General features: G+C 54.9%; 1 protein-coding gene across 1 annotated transcript; it reads left to right on the top strand.

Annotated features, from left to right (window-relative positions):
- Positions 1-3430: 3430 nt before the first annotated feature.
- PPP2R5B (protein phosphatase 2 regulatory subunit B'beta) lies at positions 3431-22723 on the top strand. The gene is made up of 13 exons (XM_054034011.1): positions 3431-5780; positions 12403-12599; positions 12982-13083; positions 13435-13527; positions 14199-14329; positions 15125-15184; positions 15553-15661; positions 17164-17217; positions 17301-17351; positions 17716-17835; positions 18217-18344; positions 18756-18857; positions 19457-22723. The coding sequence occupies exons 1-13, from the start codon at positions 5582-5584 to the stop codon at positions 19602-19604; spliced, it is 1494 nt and encodes a 497-aa protein (XP_053889986.1). The 5' UTR covers positions 3431-5581; the 3' UTR covers positions 19605-22723.
- Positions 22724-24539: the final 1816 nt, after the last annotated feature.

Below are 24539 nucleotides of genomic sequence, written 5' to 3'. Positions count from 1 at the left end.
CTGTTCAGTTTCTTGATCCTCCCCAGGTGGGTCTAAACTCCAAACCTTGTCTGTGCTGGATGGGAGAGGGTGGAATTTTGCTGTGTCCACTCTTCAAAGCTCCTGGTCCTAGGCCCTTCAAGGAGTAATGGTTTGGGATGGTCCAATACCTTCCCCCTTTGTGGCACTCTGTACCCCAAAACAATACCCTGGTACCCCCATATTTACCATGGTGATATGATTATTATATGTTTTGTACAAAGTATGCCTTGTAAGGTATCATTCTAAAAGTCTTGACCTGTTGAACATTAATATCTCTTTGGTTTGTATGTGTTATCGTTGTATGGGAAGTTATGAAGTTTTGCTATGTGTGTGTTACTGAAATATGTTGTGATGTTGGAAACACCCCCAAGCAGCCCTTCAGATACAACAGTGGAGAAGCCAGACAGCATTGATGACATGTTAAGGGGAGTCCACACTCCCAAGGACTATCCCAGGAACTGTATACAATGGAGACCTCTCAGAGAGAGTTCGTAGACAATGGACTTGACTCACTTCATAGCAAAGGGTCTTTCCAGCAAGTTGGAAGAAACTATAAAAAAGGGGAAGTGACATCATCACTTGGCCTCACTTCCCCTACAATGCAACACCTAGAAACGTGTCTGGAGAACAAAAACTGAACTGGGGAGGGTGGTTCCAGGCTGGAAAGGAGAACCCCAGCTTGTGTATTAAGGAACTATCCCATCAGGGTGAGACACTGCTTGATTCAAATCCTGTCTAGTTTATAGAGCTCAGATTGTGATTTTACTTTTATTTCTTAAGTAACCAACTTTGATCTCTACGCTTACTACTTATAATCACGTAAAATCTATCTTTTTGTAGTTAATCAATCTGGTTTATATTTTACCTTAAACAGTGTGTTTTGGTTGAAGTGCTTGGGAAATCCACTCAGTGAACAAAAGCTGGTGCATGTCCTCTCCACACTGAGGGACGGGTGGACTGGGTAATAAACTTACACTGGTCAGGCTTCTGACCAGAGCAAGACGGTACAGCCCTGGGGTCCTAGGCTGGAGGAATTGACTGGAGCCTCTCAATTGTTAGTTTATAAGTGGCTAGGAGAAGTATTCATATAACTCAGCTGGGTGTGTCCTTGTCTGTGGATGGCTGTGTAAGTGCAGTACCTGGAGAGGTTTTTGCTAGTCACAGCATCACAGTGTGAGAGGGAGCCTAGGTTGGTATGCCAGGGTACCCCAGATCCAGGTTGCACCTGGGGAACCTGTCACACCCTCCCAGACACTAACTGCTCCCCTGGACCAATTTCCTCTTTCCTAATGGTCACTTCCATTATTTTTCCAGCCTTCATCTGCTGTCCCCAGACACATGGAATCAGGGTATATGGCCTCCCAAACTATCCCCTCTGGCCTTAAAGGCCAGTACATTGTTACAAAAAGCTTCCATGGAACGGATTCAGTGACACCACTGAGATTGTACAGAGTCATCCAGAGGAGAATTTGGCCCTGTGTGAATTCCAGTGAAATTAACTGCACTCCAGATTGAGACACTGCAGTGCAATTCAGCTGAATGCAACACAGTTCTGTGCTGTCACGCCAGCTTTAATGCAGTTCTCTTTGGTGTGTTGCACAGCAGTGCAATGTAATTCAGTGCAACACATCCTCCAAGTCTGGCACAGCTCATGACTCCCATTTGAGGTCCAGGGCAATCCTCCCCAGTGCAAGGCAGCAGCCACCTGCATGGCAACAGCTGTGCAGAACTGCATTTTCCATTCTCTGCTAGAGAGGGACCCATCTCTAAACCTTCCTAGGCCCCTTTAAGAGCAGGCCTGGCCCACCCATTACATCACTAGAGGCAGCCATTACAGATCCAGGAGGTTAGGGCTGGGTTACAGAGTAAGAAGGAGAAGCAGCAGGATAGGCTAGAGTCCCTGTCATGCACCCTCTGCCTACAACTCCCATGCTGCAAAGGGGCAGGATGCTGATTTAACCAGTTAGTGTGGCATGCTCCTGCAAGCAGCAATAACATAGCCCCTGACAATCAGGTGGCTTATTTTGAAAGGGATTTGGGCTGAACCCCAAAGTTCTGGGGTTGTAGTATTTATGCAAATAAATACGGGGAAGGGAGGCATTGTTAGCCATGGTTCCACTAATAACTGTTTCTGAACATCCACCGTGTATCATAACCACTACAAAGGAATAGAGTACATAGCACTCTGCCAGAGCTAGGTGCTCTCCGATGAGGACCTCAAAGCACACAATGAAAATTCATTAGTAAAGGTTTGCCAGCCTCCTGCAAGTGCTATTATCCTCCTTCTACAGAGGGGAGAAACTGAGGCAGTGGCAAAGCCAGGAATATTGAACACCTCTGATCCTACTGTTTGAGACCCTGCTCCACTCCCACAACAATCAACTCGCACTCCTTGCTCTAGCCCACTAGACCGTTCTCCCCTCCCAGTGCCAGGACTAGAACCCCTAGGTCCTCCTGCTCTAACCCACTAAAAAATCCCACTTGCTCCCTCCTGCATTTGAGGTGCAATTTTATCCTGGATGATTTCGGGTTTGTTCTAAAGATGGTAGTGTAGGAGTTCTTGGGGTTGGTGGGTGGACCCCCCCCCCATGAGATACAGTTGTCCAGCCTCACCAGCTGGGACTGAGACCCCTTTATTCCATCTCTAGTGTCCAGTCTCCCTTGTCATTTATTTTGAAAGCCCCTGTCTGAGTAGCACAGAGGAAATCAGGTTGTAATCATGTCACAGTCAAATGATTAATGCTAATATTCCCAGTGCTGGGGATGGGCGCTCTCGGACTGCAAGGCCAAAACCTCCTTACATGCCTGACTTGAAGCTATCAGAAACTTTGCACACACTCTGTTTGGGGAATGTCCCCATGCAATAGTGTGAGCGGCCTGCAGTGCAAGTGACACTACAACTACGTGAGGAGCTCTGCCGGCACGTGTGCACAATTCCTCCTGCAACAGGGCAAGCAATTCCTGGAATAACTGAGCGACTCATAGTGCAAGCATGTGAGCAGTTCCCAGTGCAGCTGCACAGCGCCTGGTGCCTCCTGTGCAAATGGGCCCCAGTGGCAGCTGCAGTCATGTCACTTGAGCAACACCCTGGTGCACCAATGTGGGCAATTCCTCGTGGAGGTGCAAAAGGTGTGAGCCATAGGAGCAACCCCTAGTGCAACTGAGCACTACCTGCTGAGCTCCTCCCAGTCCATCCGGGAGCGCCCTGTGCCTTTAAAACTGGGCTGAGTCCTGCTCTCAGCCCAGCCAATGGCCGCTGGGGGTGACATCATCCTACAGCAATGACGCAGGTTCTATTTTTAAGGGACCAATGGGTTGGCCGGAAGGGCGTCACGTGGCCCTGAGAGGTTACTTAATGTCAGCCTAATGAACGGTGCAGCATCAAAGAGAGGCAGGGGAGGCTGCTGGCTGGGGAGGGGGGGCCTTGCGGGACCAGGGGGTTGGCGCTGCCTGGGCCGGGATCTCATGCACCGAGCTGGGGAGCTGCTGCATCCAAGCCCCTGACCTCGGCCCCAAGCCATCGGCTGCTCCCTGGATCCGCACAGGCCGAGCTGCAGAGAGGCGGGGGAGCTGGTCCATGAGGCTGCAGGCATCCCCGGTGGGGCAGCCCCCAGGAAGAGGAGACGAGCCGCGCGCCTCACCTTAGCTTCCCCACTGCGTTGCGGGGCGGGGGCCTCAGGTTGTTTTTGCAAGCCCCGGTTGAACTTGGCTCTGGGGAGGGTAGGAGGGGGACAAGAAGGGAGGAGGCCTCGGTCTCTGCATTGCAACAAGGGCTTCGCAACGGGGGCTGTTATTTATTTAATTTGCTTGACTGTTTACGAGCTTCCCAGCAAGGCAGAGTGTTGAGGGAGTCATGGTAAGATGAGTCCAGCGTCTCTCCAGAGCCCTGACCCTGCCACCTGAGGAAGGCAGCAGGGAGGGGAGCAGGTGTGGGAGTGACCCCCAGTCTTCCCCCCCCCCTACACAGAGATCTCTTGCTTTCAGTGCAACTGGCTGTAGGCTGGGGGATGCAACTTGGTGCAGAATGATCCATCCGCTGCATCGGTGGCTATCTCCCCCCTGTGCTCCCCAAACCTATCGCAGGTGACCCTGTTGGCGACTGGCGACCCTCCTTTTTCCCCTCCCAGGACACAAATTTCCTCCTTCCTTTCCGACCCTCGGATCCTAGCCACGTCAGAGAGAGACCGGAATCTCCTTCCAGTTTTTTATAGTAGGGTTACATTTTCGGGTGTGTGTGAAATCCTAGATCTGTTACATTTTGGCTTAAATATTGTGGCTTGCCTCTCTCCAAAGGGACAGAAGCTGCCTAGATAAAGGGCAGAGGGGATTGAGCTACTTACAGCATCCTTAAGCCATAAGCTTTGCCAGTGAATGGAAGATAGTGTGTGTGTGTATTATTTATTTGGTGCATGGGTTTGATTTTTTTTTTTAAAGGGTAAAGTCTTCCATTTAGTTCCCAAAACAAGCTGGGTAGCTGTGGGCATAGTGCTGTAAAAAGCATTTAAATTTCTTTTCCCCATAGTGACAGCAGGGTGGGGAACTGCAGTCTGTGTCATTTTAGCAACTTCCCCCTTTGTAAAGTTTTTGCTGCTTGGATGGGGGTGGCAGGTCAGATTGGTGTGTGCAATTTACTACCTTGCTGCTAAATTCAGGGGTTGGTGTTGCATCATTGCTTTGGCTTGAGGGTGGAGGAAACTGAAAGCAAATGAACTTAGGGAAGTGTCTAGTTTTGGAAGAGATGGTTTACAAATGTGTCTTTTAAAATTCAGTCTTAAATCAGAGAGAGCACAGTCCGGTTGGCATTGAATGCACTAATACTTAGGGGTTTGCAAAAAGGGATAGGGGTTTTGCTGCTAGAATTGCCCCCTAAAATTTATCCTATAGTCACCAAAGTTTGAAGGGAGCTGGTTTCAAATCCTTGTTGGCTTCTGATTCGTCAGGGTCACTACTGGGGGGAGAGGTGTCTGAACTAGGCTGCCTGATTCATTCCCCCTTGGAGACACGTGGGGAAGAGAAACTTGGGATTCAGAGTAAAAACTCTTTGCTTTCCAAATGCACCAGGAACTTACCTTAACCCACGCTTGAGGAACTGCCTGGATTTCAGCCGAACTCGTCCTCTGCATCGGGCTGCCCCTGGAATAAATAGGCGATCCCCCACCCCTACCATTGTAGCCAAGTGGGGGACAGGTGTTTTTGTGGGAGAATACCTCCTGCAATGATTCATGCCAAAGCAGGTGTCTCGTCGGGTCTGAAACTTTGAATGTACCTGTGGACCTAAAGTAAGGCTCCAGGCCTGGAATCCTCTTGGAAATTGGATACTGGACGATCACCCACACCCCGTCCCGGGGTGCGAAGGGAAGCTGTGTTGGATACGTGCTGCCCTCTTGCCATGGGGCGTGTGCTGAGGATGCGAGTAGCTTATATTCCTGCCATGTTGGACACCTCTCCAGAGTGCTAACAGGCACTGCTTTACCCAGCATCCTCTTGGCTTAGCCAGAGTGGCCCTGTCTATTGGAGGAGAGGAGCCAAGTAGCTCTGATAGCTGCCCCCACCTGCGAACATGGAGACCAAGCTGCCCCCCGCTGGTACCCCCACCAGCCCCTCATCCCCAGGGATGTCGCCCGTCCCCCCGCCTGATAAAGTGGACGGTTTCTCCCGGCGCTCCCTGCGCCGCTCCCGTCAGCGTCGCTCTCACAGCTCGTCCCAATTCCGGTACCAGAGCAACCAACAGGAGCTGACACCTCTGCCCTTGCTGAAAGGTGAGTGTCACACAAAACTGGTGGGGCTGGGAGTGGGACTCCTGGGTTATGTCCCAGCTCTGGGAGGGGAGTGGGGTCTAGTTGTTGGAGCAGGGGGTTGGGAGTCCGGAGTCCTGGATTCTCTTAGCTCTGGACAAGTGCCTCCCATGCCTCAGTTTCCCCATCTCTGAGAGGTGGGGTTTTCTGCCCTATCTGCTTGAGGGACAACACTGATATTTGCACAGGGTTTGTCCCATTCAGCAGGTCAGGGAATGTTCAGTGTGAGCTGAGACTGTCCTTTCCTGTCAGCCCTGCTTAGCCCTGTGTTCCCTTGTCACCCCCACCCTGTCATCCACAGCCAGACCTGGGCTTTGAGTGCCTTAGTGTTATCCTGCCCTTGGTGATTCCAAACAGCACCCCATCCCCAGTGTCACCCTGTACAGGGGTCACCTGGGTGCTCTGGAGCTAACTGATCTTGGGCGTTGTTAATGTAGGGTTTTCTTTTATGGTACAGTCTTCTTGGGAGCATCAAGCCTGGCTTTGTTATTGTAGGGTTGCCTGTGAGTGCTGGGCTTTGTAATTGTAGGGTCTCCTGGGAATCCGGGGGCTGCTGCTAACTGTGCTGTAGGTCCTTTAGTGGAGGTAGGCCAGGTTTGTTGGAGGGTCACATGGGAGCTCTGGGCCTGGTTTGTTGTAGGGCTGTGTGGTAGTTCTGGGCTTGTGGTGGTGGCGTTACTTGTCAACACTGGTTGCAGTTCTCCCCTCCCAGGCTGGTCGGAGCTTGGCTCTGCTGTGATGTGTTCCCTGCCCGCTCCTGCAAAGAGGGAAGTGGCTGGAACCCCTTAGTCACCACACCCCTCCCTCTTGCCTTAGCCCTTCTTGGCCCAGTGACTCAGCCACCCTGCATGGCCCAACAGGCCCCTGGGAAATGAGGCAGCCCCATGAGGACTGGCTTAGAACCAACCACAGGGCGGGGGACTGGTTGCTTAGGGGGCGGGGAATGGGATGTTGGCACCAGTTCCCATCCAGGCCGAGTTACTGGACATCACTGACCTCTGATGCCCATTTGGTTGCCCATAGCATGAGATGAATTTTGCCAGGTCCTAGCCAGGCTCCAAGTAGGACATGTGGCTGCACTGCACAGCCAGTGCTGTTGGAACACAGAGCAGGGCTGAGCTGGGCTGGCCCTATCCTGTTAGTTTCCAGTCTGCAATGGCAGGGGTGTGATGCTGATGCCTTGCTAATGCCTCCCCTAACAGCACTGGCAGCTCCTTGTGCCCTCCATGCCCTTAGTTCAAACCTTCCCGTTCCTTACTTCTTTGGAAGTCTCCAGGCCCTGGCCTGCTAGACAGTCCCAATCGCCTTCGCATCCCATAGGGGATTCAGACTTGGGAGGAGCCCTGGTATGGAAGCTAGGGATGGAGAGAGGATCTTTTGGGGTCTCGCACCATTGTTCAAGCCCTTAGTGGGGGACAGGCCCATCTTGGGCAGGGAGGTGTCCTGTAGGGGCAACTGCTCCCTGGTTGTCTAGTGCTTGTTTCATAGATTCATAGATTATAGGACTGGAAGGGACCTCGAGAGGTCATCGAGTCCAGTCCCCTGCCCGCATGGCAGGACCGATGTGTACAAGCTGTCATGCTGCATCAGACCCATGGGCCCATCTAGTCTGGCCTAGTATCTAGACTTCACTTCCTGAGCTGGGGATAGAACTCTAGAGTCCTAACTTCCAACCCCCCCGCCTCCCTCCACTCTAACCACTGGACCCCACTCCCCTCTCAGAGCTGGGAATAGAAGCCTGACTCTCAGCTCCCAACCCCCACCCCGCTAGATCCCCTCCCCCCTCAGTACAATGCTGGGTGTTTGCTTGGTTTCTCTAAGTGCCTTTTGGAGCCAGCAGCCAAATTGATGCTGAGTGTCTCCCTGGGAACCTTCCCAGATACCCACTGGCTCTCTCAGTGGCTGGGGGGTGGGGTTATGTGTGTGGGAGCTCAGGGCTGTAATAGAAGGGGGGTTGCAAGTCAGCATGAAGAACGATTTGCAGCTGATGTCAGACACCAGTCTGGTATAACTGACCTGGCCATGCGTGTACCTGGGTTTGATTTGCCTTGACACTCCTGGGCCCTTCTGAGCCAACTTCAAGCAGGCCGGGGTCAGTGTGCAGCCGGCCTTCGCACCTGGGGCCAGCGAGAGGATCCCCCACGCTGTGGCCAAAGACGCAGTGTCACAACTCGCTGGCGATAGCCCTCTCACCAGATTGGGTGGTGGGCTGAGGGCTTTGCCGCAGATCGGCTTGGCAAGCTCCACATCTGCTAAGAAGCACTGGGCTGGGGTAGCAGGTGGGCCGTGGGTCGGGATAGAGGGACCCCAGCAGAGCTCCAGGCATGTGCGAGCTCAGCTCTGCAATAGCAAGAAGCTCTTTAAGCTGCAGAGATTTAAAAACGCAGTGTGGGATTTGGCTTCCCACATGTCTGCCGCCCGAGTTGGGGGATCCCTTGGGTCTTCCACAGATCGTGTCCTCACCCCCTCACTGTGGTCCCTGCCCTGTAAGCTTCTCTCTGTTCACAGTTGCCTGGAGGCTGGTGCTGCTAGCTGCATAGGGCTGTCACTGGGGGCTTAGGTGAGACCCGGAAGGGAGTGGGACTGAATGGCCTTCCCCTCTAGGGGGCCCTGGCTCAGGTCTGGCCCCAAGGTAGGGGAACTGGCTGGCTTAGGGGTGGGGAATGGGACATGAGGCCTTTCCCCTCCAGGGGCCACCAGCTCTGCTGCAGACTGCTTGGTGGCCTCTGCCTGGAGTGAATTTGTCAAGTCTCAGTCTGGTTCCAAGCTGGGAGGGGAGGCACCCATCTGTCTGCACCTTCAGTGGCTGAGGCCTTGGTGGTGAATTCAGCCTGCCTTCCCTTAGAAACCCCCAGCTCCAGTGTTCAGCATCCCCCAGTGTCTGACTTAAAGATCTCGCCTGTCAATCCCTACTCTCCCCCCTGCCCCACCAGCTGTGCCCCTGGTATCTTCCAGGGGTGGGGACAGAGCTCGAGGGCAAGGAGGCACTGGTGGCAGAATTTGGAGGTAGGGGAGATGTGCTCCATCTGTGTCCAGCCTGGAGGTGCAGGTGAATTTCTGTAGGCGTGTTTTATTGGGTCTCCTGTTTCTCTCCCTGCCCAGAGTGGAACATGAGGCACCAGAGCTGCCTGGCAGGGAGGGAGGTGAATGCTGGGGAGGGACAGGACGCTGCCTTGCTTGTGTCTGGGGGAGCAGGGGCTTCTGCTGAGGCTAGATCATGGGTCCTGGGGAGCCAGGTTCTCTCTTGGCTTCAGGGGACCTTGTCCCAGCTGCGTCTCTGGCTGGGGCTGCCTCCTGTGCTGCTGTCTCCACCTGGAGGCAGGAAATTGCCTGCCTTGGGAGACAGCCCTGGGAGGAATATGGGCATCCTCTCTCCTCCTCCTCCCGCACATCTGGCCTTCTGCTCCTCCCCCCTCCCCTCCCCCGCCCCGCTTCCCAGGGCTCTGGATGCTGTTGCTTCCTCTCAGATCTCTGCTGCTGTGGCGATGGGTCCTGTGGGGCTTGCTACCCGCTGGCCTCCCTGAGGAGAGCACCAGGAGTGGGCTTGCTGAGCCAGCTCACTGCTGCTCCTCAGTCCTGACCCACGGGCACCCCTGGCTCTGCGGCTGATGCGTCTCAGTCTCAACCTGCAGCACCCTCTACTGTGTCAAACTCAGTGTTCGTCTTTCCTGCCTCAGATGCACCTCCCCTGGCCCAGTGCTTGTCATGAGTGGCCAGTGTCTATATTCACACCCAGGTCCATGGAGGCAAAAGGCCAGTCTTGCAGCAGTGCCTCCCAGTATCCCACCTGCCTAACCAGGACCCCCCCCCCCAGGTCTCTCCACTCTTATCCCAGCCTCATGTGCCCTAGCTGTGCTTCCACGTGTTGCTGGAATACTGAGGGCATCACAGGCAGGGGCTGTGCCAGTCCCAGCTCGGTGGCCACTCGCTGGGGTGGGGGTGGGGGATGCCTGTTCTTGCTGATCAAAGCTGGCGCCAGTGCCATCTCCCCAGAGAGCTGTCAGGGCTGAGTAGCGTCTTGAGTTCAGAGTGGAACCTAGATATGGGGCTGGGGAGGGGCTCTGACATATGGAGACCAAGGGGTGTGGAATCCAAGATCATCGGTTCAGAATTTACTGGGGCTCTGCTAGATTCCCCACCCCATGTCTGCCCCACTATTTTTAGGGAGACTCTATGCTGCGCCAGTGGCTGAGAGGGCTGTAATCTGAGCATTGAGGGAGGTGCACTGGGACGACTTTCCCTGCCGGCCCCAAATGACGATCCATGGGGGTGCGTTAAGAAAACCAGAGACAGCCCTGGCAGTTTTATTGCAGGGTCCCTGGCTGTCTTGGTGCTCCCTGCTGCACACCAGGTCTGGGTGGCTGTCGGGGCAGGTTGAGTGGGGTCTAGTGGTTAGAGCGCTAGGACTCCAGAGTTCTATTTCTGGCTGTGCCACTGACCACAAGCAAGTCTCTTCCCCTCTCTGTGCCTCAGTTTCTCCCTCCCATCCTGTACTTTTTGAGTGAGATCTTCAGGGCAGGGACTGTCTTTTGAAAGTGTCTGTTCAGTGCCCAGCATGACAGGCCCCTGATCTTGGAGGGGTTGGGGTTCTCTGCAGTGCTATCGTCATACCCATAATTATTCTGGTTCTTGGTCCGTTGGATTCTCTGATTCCCTAATGAGGATGCCACACAAAATACTGGACTGGCACTCAGGACACTTGGGTTCTATTCCTGGCTTTACCACTGGCCTCCTGGGTGACTTTGGATGAGTCCCTTCCCTGCTCTGTGCCTCAGTCTCCCCATCTGTAAAATGGAGATAATGATGCTGACCTCCTTTGTAAAGTGCTTTGAGATCTATGGGTGAAAAGTCCTAGATAAGAGCTGGGGATTATTACCCTGTCTCCCTCAGCAGGAATCTGAACTGGTTTGCTTTTCAAGGCACTTTGAGCATCCAAGAAGGAGTCCCTGGTTTAATCTGTGGGTTCACACAGGTATAAATCCCAGCTCAAGTAGACATACACGGGCTAGTTCTGCTTGACCAAGAGCCTAAAAATAGCAGCATGGCTGCCGTGGCTTGGGCTTGCTGCCCTAGTACATGGAGGGCAGTATTGTAGCATGTCAGGGAGTCGGGCAGCATTGTACTCGCTTGGCTAGTCCAGGCTGCCACCGCGGTCGCACTGATATCTTGCTAGCTCAAGCCCTGTCTACCTGAGCTGGGGAGCTGCTGGATAGATGTGCCCTGTGTCACAGCTCCTCCAAGAAAGTCACTAATGGTGTCTAGAAATGGAGTCTGCGTCCCATCCTGAGGTGACGTGTTCCCAGTCAGTGTGGGGATAGTTGAAACCCCTCCCCCACATTATTATTGGGTTTTCTATTTTTGTTGCCTCTTTAATCTGCCTGAGAATTTCACCATCACGGTCACCATTCTGGTCAGTGGGGTCAGTAGTATATTCCTACTGCTATACTCTTATTATTCAGCATGGAAATTTTATCCCTAGAGATTCTGTGGGACAGTTTGATTAATTTAAGTTTTGTACTATACGTCTATCACCTATAGTGCCACTCCTCCACCAGCACAACCTATTGACATTCCTGTATATTTCCCGGTTACTACCGTGTCCCGTTGATTATCACCAGTTCACAAAGTTTCTGTGATGCCTATTGTATTGAATGACGATATTGATACAAGGCACTCAAGTTCATCCCTTCTGGCCTTAGAATCTGTGACCCTGAATCACCACAAAACCCAGTGTGGAACTTCTTCACTGGCATTAAACAGGGCTTGGATTGTTAATTATTTGCATCGTAGTAGCGCCTAGGAACCCTAGTCATGGACTATGACCCCATTGCGTCGAGTGCTGTACAGACACAGAGCAAAGACTGTCCCTGGTGTAACGTAACATCGGAAGGGATCAGCTTGATGTGAATGGACCTTTCATGCCAAAGGGATTTGCTGACAGGGAGACACCCCTGGGGAGAGCTCCCTAGAGCAGGGACTGTGGGAATTCTCTGCATCCCCCCCAGCACAGTGAATTGGCTTGGGGTTTACCATCTCTTTGGCTGTTCTCCCAGGGTTAGGGCTTGGGGCTAAGCCCCCTCACCCATCCACCTAGGATTGAACCACTTCATGCTGGGGGCTGATGTTTGCTCAGTGCTGACTCCCCTTTCCCTAGATGTGGCAGTGCTGAACCCCCCTCCCCTGTGGGAAATTGTACCACTTCATGCTGGTGGCATGCTCAGTGTTGCACCCCAGCCATGTGGGAATGTACCATTTTATGCTGGGGAGGATGCAGTCCATGTGGGATTGTACCCCTTTACACTAAGAGTGCATGCTTGGTTCTGAACCCCCAGCCCACAGTGGATTGTACCACTGTCTGGTGAGGTGGTGTGGTGTTGGGGCCAAGCCACCAGACCCACATGGGATTGTACCACTTTGTGTGTGGGGGGAGGGGGGGGTCAGTGTCAGGCTGAGTGGAAGTCCATGTGGGATTGTACCATTTTCCCATGGGGGGATTCATCGTCAGGGCTAAACCTCCAATCCATGTGTGGGTTTGTACCACTTTGCGGCGGGGGGTGTCCTTGGTGCTGATGCCCCCTTTCCCCAGATGTGGCGGTGGCGGAGCTGCATGAGCTGCTGTGCAAGAAGCTCCAGCAGTGCTGTGTGCTCTTCGACTTTCTGGACTGCGTGGCCGACCTCAAGGGCAAGGAGATCAAGCGGGCAGCGCTCAACGAGCTGGTGGAGTGCGTGGCCACCAACCGCGGCGTCCTCATCGAGCCCGTCTACCCCGAGATCATCAAGATGGTGAGGGAGCAGGGCAGGGTGCCAGGAGGGAAATGGGGTCTGATGGGCTAGAGTGGGGCCTAGGAGTCAGGAGTCCTGGCTCCAGAACCCAGCTCTAGGGGTTGGGGTCTAGTGGGTTAGAGTAGGGATGGGGTTGGAGCCAGGATTCCTGGGTTCTGTTCCCAGCTTTGGGAGGGTAGAGGGGTCTAGTGGGTTAGAGTAGGGGCAGGACTGGAGCCAGAATTCCTGGGTTCTGTGCCTTTTTCCATTGCCTCTGAGTATTCTGGGTGGATTCTGATTCCAGTGGAGAATGGGGGCTGGATTGGGGTGTGAGGGCTGGGGATAGTGGTATGGGGGGTTCCCCAGGCCCAACTGACACCCCCCCCCCTTCTAATCATGCCAGATCTCAGTCAACATCTTCCGGACTCTCCCACCCACTGAGAACCCTGAGTTTGACCCTGAAGAGGACGAGCCCAACCTGGAGCCCTCCTGGCCCCATCTCCAGGTGAGACACCCTCAGGGAGTGTGTGGTGGGAGGGCAGGGGTCCAGTGCCACTGGGGGCTGTGGGATTCGATCCTGCTGCCCAGAGAGGCAGCAGGATATAGTCACAGTTGGGACCCCCGCCCAGAGTTGGCAGCACTCCCATCCAGTTGGCTGCAGGGCAAGGGTTGGGGGAGGGACATGATTTCTAGTTCTGCTCCTGGGCGGGACTCCCTGCCATTCTTAAGGAGGGTGCGTATTTCTGGGCAATGGAGCAGGGCTATGCCACAGAGTTGGGTGGCAGTGCTAGGATGAAAATACTGTCTGGTGGGGAGCCACCATGCATCCAGCAGTGGTCTCAATTCTCTCACTCAGCTGGTCTACGAGTTCTTCCTCCGCTTCCTGGAAAGCCCTGACTTCCAGCCCTCTGTGGCCAAGCGCTACGTCGACCAGAAATTCGTGCTGCTGGTGAGTGGTGCCTGGGAAAGTAGCTGAATTGGGGGGGCTGAGGAATATTCGGGGAGTGGATGAGGGGCTGCTACTGTTGGGGTCTGTTGCAGCATGAGGAGTCAGTGGGGTTGGGGTAATGGCTGCTTTGATTCCCCTCCCTTGATCTACATTCAATGGGGCTCTTGGCCTGGGTGGTGGGAGCCTGGTTCCTAGCTGGAGTGCAGCAAGTTTGCTGGCTCTTGGCCTGGCTGGGCCCCAAACCTCCATGATGGGGTGCGTTGGCTGGCAGCAGAGAAACCCTCCAGGACTGGACAGGTCCACGGGGAGCAGTACCCCCTGAGGTGGGTGCCTGGGGTGACAAGGGCTTCACCCATTGCAGCCAATCCTGGGCTGGGGAAGCAGGCAGGAGTCCCAGAGCATGGGTGGGTGGACATGCTTAGAGCAGTTCTGGGATCTGGGTCGGACCCACATCTGCTGGGGACAAACTAGTCATTGCACCTAGTGTCTGGGGTGGGGGAGGATGGGTCATTTGTGGGATACCAGGGTTGGGGGTGAGAGGGGGGGGGGGAGAGAGCTATCTCCTTCAAGGGATATTCAGGCTGGATCGTAGTACTGGGTGTTGGGATGAAGGTTGGCAGTGGGGGGCAAGTTTCAAGATCATCTGTGTGACCCTCTCTGCTGCCCCCCAGCTGCTGGAGCTGTTTGACAGTGAGGACCCGCGGGAGCGGGAGTACCTCAAGACCATCCTGCACCGGGTCTATGGCAAGTTCTTGGGGCTGCGTGCCTACATCCGCAAGCAGTGCAACAACATCTTCCTCCGGTGAGCCCCCCAGGCAGCGTGGAGCCTGCTATGGGGCAGAGGTCCCCTTCACGCCAGTCTCAAGCCAGGTGCCCTGACCTAACCAAGGAGCATGGGCTGCCATGGCTCTCCAGGAAGTCCCTCCTGGAGGGGGTGGGACTTCCTGGGGATGATTATTTGTGGTCAGGGTTGGGATTCCCTGGGCATCACGCCTCCTTGGGGGGCAGGAGGGTGGGACTTCCTGGAAGTATGTCCACAAAGCAGAAAGCCCCCTCAATCCCCTTCTGGTTGGCAGGTGCTTGAGTTGTGTCCTCTGGTCTCAGAGATGGGGCAGGGCCCTGAATTCCACCAGTTACCCAGGTCTCCCCCTGCCCTATGGGGGATGATCTGCCCTGAAGGGGCTCTGCCCCATATGCCCAGTATGTGGGGTGAGGCTGGGGAAATTCCCACCCCCTAAATTTGACCATGGGGTTGGGGTGACCAGTAGAGGGTTGCTGTGACTTGGAGTGCCCATCAGGGAGCAGTGTACTGCCCAGGCTTCCTGGGAGTGTTCTCCAGTTGCTCTGGGCTGAAGCTGGTGCTGAAGCCATGGGGGAAGCATTAGCCTACCCACAGCAGCCTCTCCTAGACCCCCCCATTCCCTCCAGAATTTACAGCACCTGTTTCCTCCCCACCACGCTGCTGGACAGGGCTGGCTCCCTCCTCCCCACGTATGGGGACCCAAGGGGAGCATGCTCCAGTGGGGAGTTGTGGGTTAGTAAAGAGGCATTGGAGGCATTTTCATCTCTTACCTCTCTCCTCTCCCCTCCCCCCCAGGTTTATCTACGAGACAGAGCATTTCAATGGTGTGGCCGAGCTACTGGAAATCCTGGGCAGGTAATGGTTGCACATGGGGACAGGTATGCGCGGGGGGGTAGAACGACACCCAGCCTTACAGGCCCATGGTCTGTTTTCTGGGATTCAGTAGAGGGTGCCCCATAAGGATTCAGCCCTCCCCAGGGGGCATCCCCCACCAGTAACCATAGAGTAGCCACCAGGGCACCTTGTACCCTGCCCCCCAGAGGCTGCTGAGATCTAGAGCTCCCTGGCCCCCATCCTACCACACCCCACAGCTTATCCCATCCCACTCCCAGATGGAGCCAGCACAGCTCCAGCCTCTGGTCAGCTGCCGGATCCTGATCTCCGTCCTCCCAGTTGTGTGTGTGTTTGTGTCATTACCTGTCCCTCCTCCTTTTAACGTGCAGCATCATCAATGGCTTCGCCCTGCCCCTGAAGACGGAGCACAAGCACTTCCTGGTGCGGGTGCTGATCCCGCTGCACTCGGTCAAATCCCTCTCCATCTTCCATGCCCAGGTAAGTGCCACCCCCCTTCTGGGAGTGGCCCTGAACTCTGACCTTTTACCTCCAGGGCAGATAAGGGGTCACCTCCGGGCTGTGAGCTGCAGGAGCCTGCTCCTGAAATTGTGCAAGGAATAAGTGATCCCCAAGGAAGGGGCTGGTTCAAGGGGACTGGGAATGGGATACAGGGCCTTTCCCCTGTAAGAGGGTCTGGCTCTCATCTGGGAGATTGAAGAGTGGCCTAGCGCAGCAGCAATGTGGAGGACCCCTGTGCCGTTCTGCCCAGGTCAGCGCTGCTTTTAGCCCCTCTGAGATTTGATTTCCCCTGCCCACTCTACACCCCCTGCAGTTTGAGGCATTGGAAGTTGCCTCACTACTTCCCCCTTGTGACTGCCTTATGTAATAGCAGCACTGTGGGCCAAAGCTGGGACAGTGTCAGTTATGGATAGGGCCCTACCAAAATCATGGTCAATTTCACACTCATAGGATTTAAAAAATCATAAATTTCCTGATTTCATTGATTTAAATCTGAAATTTCACAGTGTTGTCATTGTAGGGGTCCTGACACAAAAAGGAGTTGGGGGGGGGGGGAGGGAGGTCGCAAGGTTATTGGGGACGGGGCAGGGGACGGTTGTGGTACTGCTACCCTTACTTCTGTGCTGCTGCTGGCGGTGGTGCTGCCTTCAGAGTGGGCAGCTGGAGAATGGTGGCTGCTGGCTGAGATCCCAGCTCTGATCAGCAGTACAGAAGTAAGGATGCCCGGTATGGTATTGCCATCCTTACCTCTGCGCTGCTGCCTGCAGAGCTGGGCCCTCTGTCAGCAGCCGCCACTCTCTGGCCACCCAACTCTGAAGGCAGCAGCACAGAAATAAGGGTGGCATGGTATGGTATTGCCACCCTTACTTTTGCACTGCTGCTGGCGGGGCACTGCCTTCAGAGCTGGGTGCCTGGCCAACAGCCATTGCTCTCTGGCCACCCAGCTCTGAAGGCAGTGGAGATGTAAGGGTGGCAATACCATGACACTCCCCCCCCCCCCCCCCCGCCTTAAATAATCTTGCAACTCCGCCCCCACCCCTGCAAACCCCTTTTGGGTCAGGACCCCCAATTTGAGAAACACTGGTCTCCCCCATGAAATCTGTATAGTACAGGGTAAAAGCACACAAAAGATCAGATTTCATGGTCCGTGATGTGTTTTTCATGGCTGTGAATTTGGAAGGGCCTTAGTCATGGACGCTGCTGATGGGAATCTGACCTCTTGGGGGAGGGGGTGGGGGAAATCTGCAGGTTGGGAGGGATCTCTGCGTCTGGTGCTGCACATGGGATGGGCATGGGGAGCAGACCCCCTGGGTTCTGGGGAGGTATCTAGGTGGTGGGTGGATGCTAGGTAGTGGGGGCATCTCAGATGCTTCTGCCGCCTGCTGATGGGATCTGAGCTCAATGGGCTAGGGAGGAATCTAGGGGGTGGGGACCAGTGCAGGGGATCCCTGTCTCTGATGCTGCCCCACTTCCCCTTGCAGCTGGCCTACTGCGTGGTGCAATTCCTGGAGAAAGATGCCACCCTGACAGAGCATGTAAGTGCAGCCCCATGGTGGGGGATGGGATCCAGGGCCCAATGGCTCTCCCCTCTAATCCTTCCATGTCCCTCTTCCCTCAGGTGATCCGGGGACTGCTGAAATACTGGCCGAAGACCTGCACTCAGAAAGAGGTGGGGCTGGGTGGGGGGCCTGCTAGCTGGGAAACAGGCTGACATGGGGAACTGGAGGCTAGGGTTGTGGGGAGGGGCATTGGTGGGGAGCATCTGTGCACTGCATAGGGGCCTAGAGGGATGTGGGGGGTGAAAGACTTGATGGCACTGGATGGGGTAAAGAATGGGTATTGGGGGATTTGGGGGCAAGCACAGGAGGTGGGCATTGTTCGGGGGACACTTGGGTGTGGGGAGACATGGTCTGTGGGGATCAGGGAGCACTGGGGAGCACATAGGCTGGGGTGTGACCTGGGTGGGGAATCGAGGGTGCCTCTCCTAGCCCTGTAGCTCACAAGGGGAGCTCTGCCTCTCCCCACCCCCGCAGGTGATGTTCCTGGGGGAGATTGAGGAGATCCTGGATGTGATTGAGCCCTCACAGTTTGTCAAGGTGCAGGAGCCGCTCTTCAAACAAATTGCACGCTGCATCTCCAGCCCCCACTTCCAGGTGTGTGAGTCTGGGGGGGTGGGGCCTAGACTCCTCATGAGTCTGGGGCTTCCCCCATCAGGGCTCTAGGGCACCAAGGGTCACTGCCCCCAATTAGGGGCTGGGGAGGGGGTGGGTTCCCTGAGTCTGGGCTGGTCCTGAATCCTGGGTCCCCCACCCCAGTTTGGGGGCTGATGGGTTCAGGGTTCCCTCCTCCAGGTTGTTGGTGCTGAGGGGTCCTTTCCTCAGGCCTGGGGTGTAGTCAAGATCCCTGCTGATGGGAATCAGACTCCCAAAGGGCAGCTCCCAGCACTGACCTCAGGTGGTGGGGGAGGTGAGTGGGGGTGGGAGGGTGCAGGGCTGGGCAGCCCCCAGCACTCAGCCTGTCTCCCTTGTACCCAGGTGGCAGAGCGGGCTCTGTACTTCTGGAACAACGAATATATCCTGAGTCTGATTGAGGACAATTGCCACACGGTGCTGCCTGCCATCTTCGGCACCCTCTATCGAGTCTCCAAGGAGCACTGGAACCAGTGAGTGTGTATGAGGGACGTGTCTCAGCTGCCTGCCCCCTTTAGCCCCTGCAGGGCTCCAGGCACTGGGGATCCCTCCCCTAGGGTCTTGCTATTCCCCACAACCCCTCCCCTGCTGTGTAAGGAGCACAGGGTGGTTGCGGGGTGTGTGTGTGTGTGTGTGTGTGTGTGTGTGTGTGTGTCAAGTGCATTGGGGAACTGGGGTGAGGAGCCTGGGCAGGGGGCTGTGGGGTGGGCATGTTGGCAAACCCCATGATGCTTTGCAGGGCTGTGGGGGGTGAGCATTGTGGCAAGCGCCAGGATGCCTTATGGGCAGAGGTGGGTAGGTTCCCTGGGGCAGGGAATCCAACATAGGGCTGGCAGCTGAAGCCAGTCAGGGTCTCACCTCTCCTCCCTCCCCTGTGCCTACAGGACAATAGTTTCCCTGGTCTACAACGTGCTCAAGACCTTCATGGAGATGAATGGGAAACTCTTTGATGAACTCACAGCCTCCTACAAGGTGGAGAAGCAGCAGTGAGTGGGGGGTCAGGTGTTGGAGGGAATGTGGGGCATCCAGATGTTGGAGTGGGGGCCAGTCTCCTCCCCCCATGTCCTTAGGGCCATGCAGGAGTCCCTGGAGGATTCTTGGAGAGGTGGGCACTGCTGCCCAGTCATGTGACCTGCGGCCTGGCATTCCATAGGCCATACCTGTCTCTTAGCCCTTGCACAGGGTTGGGCTGGGAGCTGGGGAGTGAGGAGCCCCTGGCTAGTTTGGAGTAAGTGCCCCCAGCAGTGTGCAGAAGTGGGAGGCCAGAGGATGCTGCTGAGCTATTGTCCCCGCACAATGCCCTCAGGTGGTGCTCACCTCATCTTGGCCTGGGTTTCCTGGGGGCATGCCCCATCCCCCACAATGCCCTGGGGCGGCTGAGGCCATCTTGGCCTGGGTTTCCTCAAGGCATGCCCCATCCCCCGCAACGCCTGGGGCGGCTCTGAGGTCATCTTGGCCTGGGTTTCCCAATGGCTTCTCCAGAGCCCCTGTGAGGGCGTTTGACTGCAGGTGCTGCCTTGGGTTATCGGCGAGGGGCCAAGTGCGTGCCGCCTTCCCCCCTCACTCTGCTACCCCGTCTCTGCAGGGAGCTGAAGAAGGAAAAAGAGCGCCAGGAGCTCTGGAAGCAGCTGGACGAGCTGCAGCTGAAGAAGCTGCAGGGTCTGGAGGAGGCGCAAATGAACCGGCTCAATCTCCAGCACAGCCTGGGCTTGCAGAGTGGCAACAAGAGTTAGAGAGGTGCCCAGCCGGCCGCCAGCCCCTCCCCTGCCCAGCCTGTGCCAAACCAGAGCCGGCCCCTCCGTGCTGCAGGAGCCCACGGCCCTCCAGCCATCGCCATCCCCATCCCACCAGGGACACGGATCCAAAACAGGACTGGAGGGGGGCACCCCTGCCTCAGCAATTGCACCCCTCTTGGGCTGGCACTTCTCCCCATCGCATCTCCATGGTGTACACTTAACACATCACCCCACGTGACCTCTGTAGGTCCTAGCTGGCACAGGGGCATGTTTTTTGGGGTAGCCCCAGTGCCCCCCATTCCCTGGGGGTGCAGGGTCCAGCCTCAGCCCCAGGCCAAAGGGGCAGGGCCAGGCTACGTCTTGGGGTAGGAGCAGGATAGGGATGCAATAGGCTGCAGGGGCGCAGGACCTCTAGTGAAGGGGTCCCCAGGGCTGCTGGGGGCAGGGTGAGTTGCTGGTGATTCCTGCCTTGGCAATCAGCTTGTCTCAGCTGTTCTGGTCCAGGGAGCCACCTCTATTTGACATATGGGATATAACAAGGGGTTAGATGCGGGACCCAGCTTAGCTCTCCCCAGTGCAAACTGAACCCCCTGCCACACTGCAGCGGGTTGTGGCTGGCTCTGCTGTAGGGGCCGGATAGGGGGGCCCCTGTGTTTCTTAAAGCAATAGACCCTCTTGTTTCAACCTAGGGCTCCTAATGTAAGAGGGGTGGGAGTAGAGCCCCTTATGAGAGGCCGGGAGTTCAGTTCCTGCCCCACTCCCCCTCTGTGGGATGGGTGTTATGCTAGTACGAATGGGCAGGGTCTGCTCATGAGCCTGGAGGTGGTGAGACTGAGCTGCTGTGATGGGAAGGACTCTGAAAAAGAGATCAGCTGAGCCTTGCATTGATCCTCCTCCATCTGTCCCCTTGGCTCATTACTGCAGCCCCTGGGGCAGATCTGTCCCTCAGCCCTGGAGCCTGCTCCCCAAAACTTGGCAATTAGCTTAGTGGGGCACTCTGAGCTCCCCCTATTCATCAGTGCACCCCACTTCACTCCCCTACAGAAACAGCTTGGGGGAGATCTCCCACATACATTGGGGCACCCCACAATCCTGATCCCATACATCAGTGCACCCCACAATCCCTCCCCTATCTCCACCCCCATCTCAGTCTCCTGCACAAACAGCATGGGGGAGATCCCCCCTCTCCTATATATCTGTGCACAATCCTGACTCCCCTGCACAAACATACTTTGGGGAGACTCCCCTGTTGTACCCCCACACCCCCCCAATGGAATCCAGGCTTCTGTGGGATCCTGTTTTCTCCCCCCACCCTCACATTTGACTGTTGGAGCAGCAATGATCTCCCCTAACATGAATGCCCCGATAGCAGAGATGTTCAAGGGGGCTGTGTAGTGCCCTCAGGTACATGTGACAGCTCAGAGAACAGAAGGGATTGTTAGTGGGGAGGCAGGAGTGGAGGGCCTGTTGTCAGCCACTAATTTTTTTTGGACACTGCTAAGGGACAGAGAGGGAAGCAGCTGGGGAACTGGACCTAGGGTCCATGGGTATGTGTGTGGGGAGTCCCCCTCCCTGGAGATGGGTGGTGGTGCAGAAAGGCAAGGAAGAGAGCAGCTTTATAGCCCTGCAAGGTTAATACCAATCTCCCCTGCCTCTTCCCCGCAATCCTCTTGGTTTAGCTCTTGGGGTACATTCCTTCTTGCCATGACCCTTCCTCCCAGCAGCTGTCAGCTGCTACTGTCACTTTAAAAGTTTGCTTCCTCCCTTTTCCATTTCTGTTGGAAACAGTGGGTCAGTCTATTCAAAACGGTCTCTCTCTCTTCCTTCCCCCCCCGCCCCCAGATGGTGCACTCTATCCTGCAACATTTCCCCAGATGGTAGAGTCCGTATACCCCCTCCCTGTTTAGATGGTATGGTCCATTCTGTTTCTTCCCCTTAGGGAATGATCAAGTTGAACCATTTTCCAGCTTGGAGCCTTAATAGACTGTACCATCTGGGGAAATAAAGAGACGAGGCTGAAGATTACTATTTGATGTGGTCTTTGAGTGGATTGTACCATCTGGAATTAATTGTTGCATATTTGGGGCTAAAGAGGGAGGGGTCTGCATAGGTACCGCCATACGGAAGGGGGAGAAGGGTGTTGAATAGTCTGTACTATTTAGAAGGGCTGAATAGGCTGTGCTATCTCAGGAGATGGGGGAGGGATTTAGAACTGTTCCATTCTGGGAGCAGGGGGAATTGTATAGACTCGCATTGCTGGGTTGGGGAAGTTAAACTTGACTGTTCCAACTCTAGCAATCGGGAGGAGGGGATGGGAAATAGACTGTATGGTCACAGGGCGAGGGAGGTTGGACTTGGCATTCCAGCTCTGGGAAAGGGATGAGTGCATAGTTTCTATTATATTAAAGGGGGTGAGCTGGATGGAACCTGCCATTGCTGGAGGGGGGGGGGGCAGTTGACTGCCATTTGGCTGGGTGCATGGCAATGTATCTCATGGGTGGGAAGGAAGGGCCTGAATAGACCATGCCATTTGAAGGGGGTGTTGAATAGACTTACCATCTTGGGGCATGGGGGTTGAAAAATGCTCCATTTCTAGTTGCGTTGAGCCCATGCTCTTGCATCTCCACTGTCTTAATTTTCTTCCCATCTTCGAGTGCCGGCGCTGGCCAAAAGGCATCCCGGGTATCACATCGTGCCCTCAATACTAGGCATGACTTAAAATATTTTACAGTTCCCTGGGGGTTTTGTTATTTTTTTAATTACTATTTTATTGGTGGGAGTAGTGGGATATTTTTAATTTAAACCTTAATTTATTTGTAGCAACTCACGCCATACGGTGACTGTAGTAACCGGGTGCACAATTGTTGTCTCTTAGATACAGCGGCGACGTAGTTACCGTTAGAGGAATTGGGGTTGGGGATGGACACCAGGGGTTATTTTTGAGGGAGGAGGAATTTGGGGGAAGGGGTTGAGTAAAAAAACAAGAAATTAAATGACTATATTTAAAATAATTTGGTTTAAAGCTGCCCTCCCTCTTCCTCTCTCTCTCCCTCCCCTCCCCCTTATTTTCGTTTGCTGGATAAGTCTGTATTCAATAAAGAGATACTTTCATGTCACTGGGTTGTGCAGATTCCATTCACAAAGTGTTAGGCTGTGAAGGTGGGAGAAAGGGCATGTAGATGGGGGCTGGGAGTCAGAACACCTGGGTTCTTTTCACAGTCACTGATTTGTTCTGTGACCTGGGGCAGGTTGCAGATTACTGGGTTGTTCTATCAGTATGTAAAATGCACTCACCACAGCTGGTGGCAGAGTTAATTGCTGGACTGCAGTAGATGAGGGCAAAGTATTAGCTCCTCATTGGGCAAAGAGAGAGATACAAGAGTTGAAAAGCAGGGTGGGAAGAGTACTAGGCTTTCCCCACCCAAAATTGGCCATAGAACTCTGGACTCCTGGTATCCAGCCCCCCCCAGCCTTAAAAATTGGTGACTGGGCTGTGACTGGGGGGAAATCCGTATATTAGCAGGATATGGAGTTTGATGGGTAGAGGATGCTAGTGGTTCCCTCTCTTGGGGGGAGGGGCAGACCTATGGAGTTCAGAGATTGCTCTAAATCCTTCTGCAGGGGATGGAAGCAAGAAGGCCATCTATGCTCGCTGTGCCCTGGGGCTGAGTGCTGGCCTGTTACCTCCTGCCAACAAGCAGAGCAAAGAGGGATACCAGTGTCCTAGTGGTAAGCACCCAGTAATTAATAGGTGCCAGCTCTCCCCCAGCAAGAATAAAAACCAGCACTATTTGCTCCCTACAGCCTAGGAAGGGCTAGCCTTGTGGGTACAGCTCCGTGGTGAGACCCTGGAGCCCTGCTTTCAAATCCTAGTTGTGTGTGTGGTGTTTCCCCATCTCTAAGGGGGATCATAGCGTTTCTAGCAGGGTATAATCCCAATCACACTTGGATGGGTCAGATACTCTAGGGGGTTGCAAGGACTCTAATGCCTGAGCCAATAGCGATCTCCATTTGCTATTCCACTAGCAGGGCTGTTATCCTACCCCCACTAGGCTGTGCTCTAGTCACATTCCAGAGCACATGTACAAGGGGTGCATGGTCTTGGTCACTGTGCAGATAATACCCTTTCGCTCTTCAAAATGGTGCCCTCCATGCAGGCTGGGGTCCCGGCAGGAAATACTTTGTTAAAATACACTCGTGCCAACAACACTTTGGGAAGTGCTGATCTATATGGTTTGCTTCTAACTCGGTCCCTTTTGCTTCTCTTGTCTCACCCCGCCCCCCCCCCAATCCAAGGGCAGGGATTCTTGTATTAAATACATCATTCCCCATGCCACAGGCAGTTGTATGTTGGAGGAGGCTGAAGAACCCCATCCTGTGGCTGCCCCACAGGGAACCCTCTCACCAGCTCTGCACCTCCAGCCCCTACTGGAACATCTACCCCAGCATAACCCATTGCATGTTTTCCTGCAGGCACTGATGCTGGGGGTGGGGGAGCATTTTCACCCATGTGCCACGAGGGGAAGGGGAATTGGTGAACTGAACCCTCAGCCAGTGTCTTGGCTCAGGGGTGATACCAGTAGGAGGCCCCCTCTAGGAGGATGCTGGGGAAGCAGAGGTGGGGCACCTGTGGGACTCTGTCCCTGGAGGATGCTGGGAAAATGGAGGCATGGCATTGAGATTCAAGCCACAAATACATCTTCAGCAGGCAGACCACTTCTAATTGGCCAGCAGGCTTCCAGAGGGGGTGTTACCTTCCCCATTAGGCAGCCAATGAGTTGCCCCTGCAAGTGTGTCTGTCTACCAGTCAGCAGGAGCACCTGCCCCCTATCGACCAGTGAGGTAGTGGGTCCCCTACCATGGACAAGCGCTGAAGGCTTTGAATCCTTCATAGCCTGGGTGCCCCAGCAGGGCAGCAGCTGCCAGCCACTC

The sequence above is a fragment of the Malaclemys terrapin genome, chromosome 7, assembly GCF_027887155.1.
Source record: "Malaclemys terrapin pileata isolate rMalTer1 chromosome 7, rMalTer1.hap1, whole genome shotgun sequence".
Classification (NCBI taxonomy): Eukaryota; Metazoa; Chordata; order Testudines; family Emydidae; genus Malaclemys; species Malaclemys terrapin.
The sequence above is the reverse complement of the archived record's forward strand: the minus strand, read 5'-3'. Positions and strand labels throughout refer to the sequence as shown.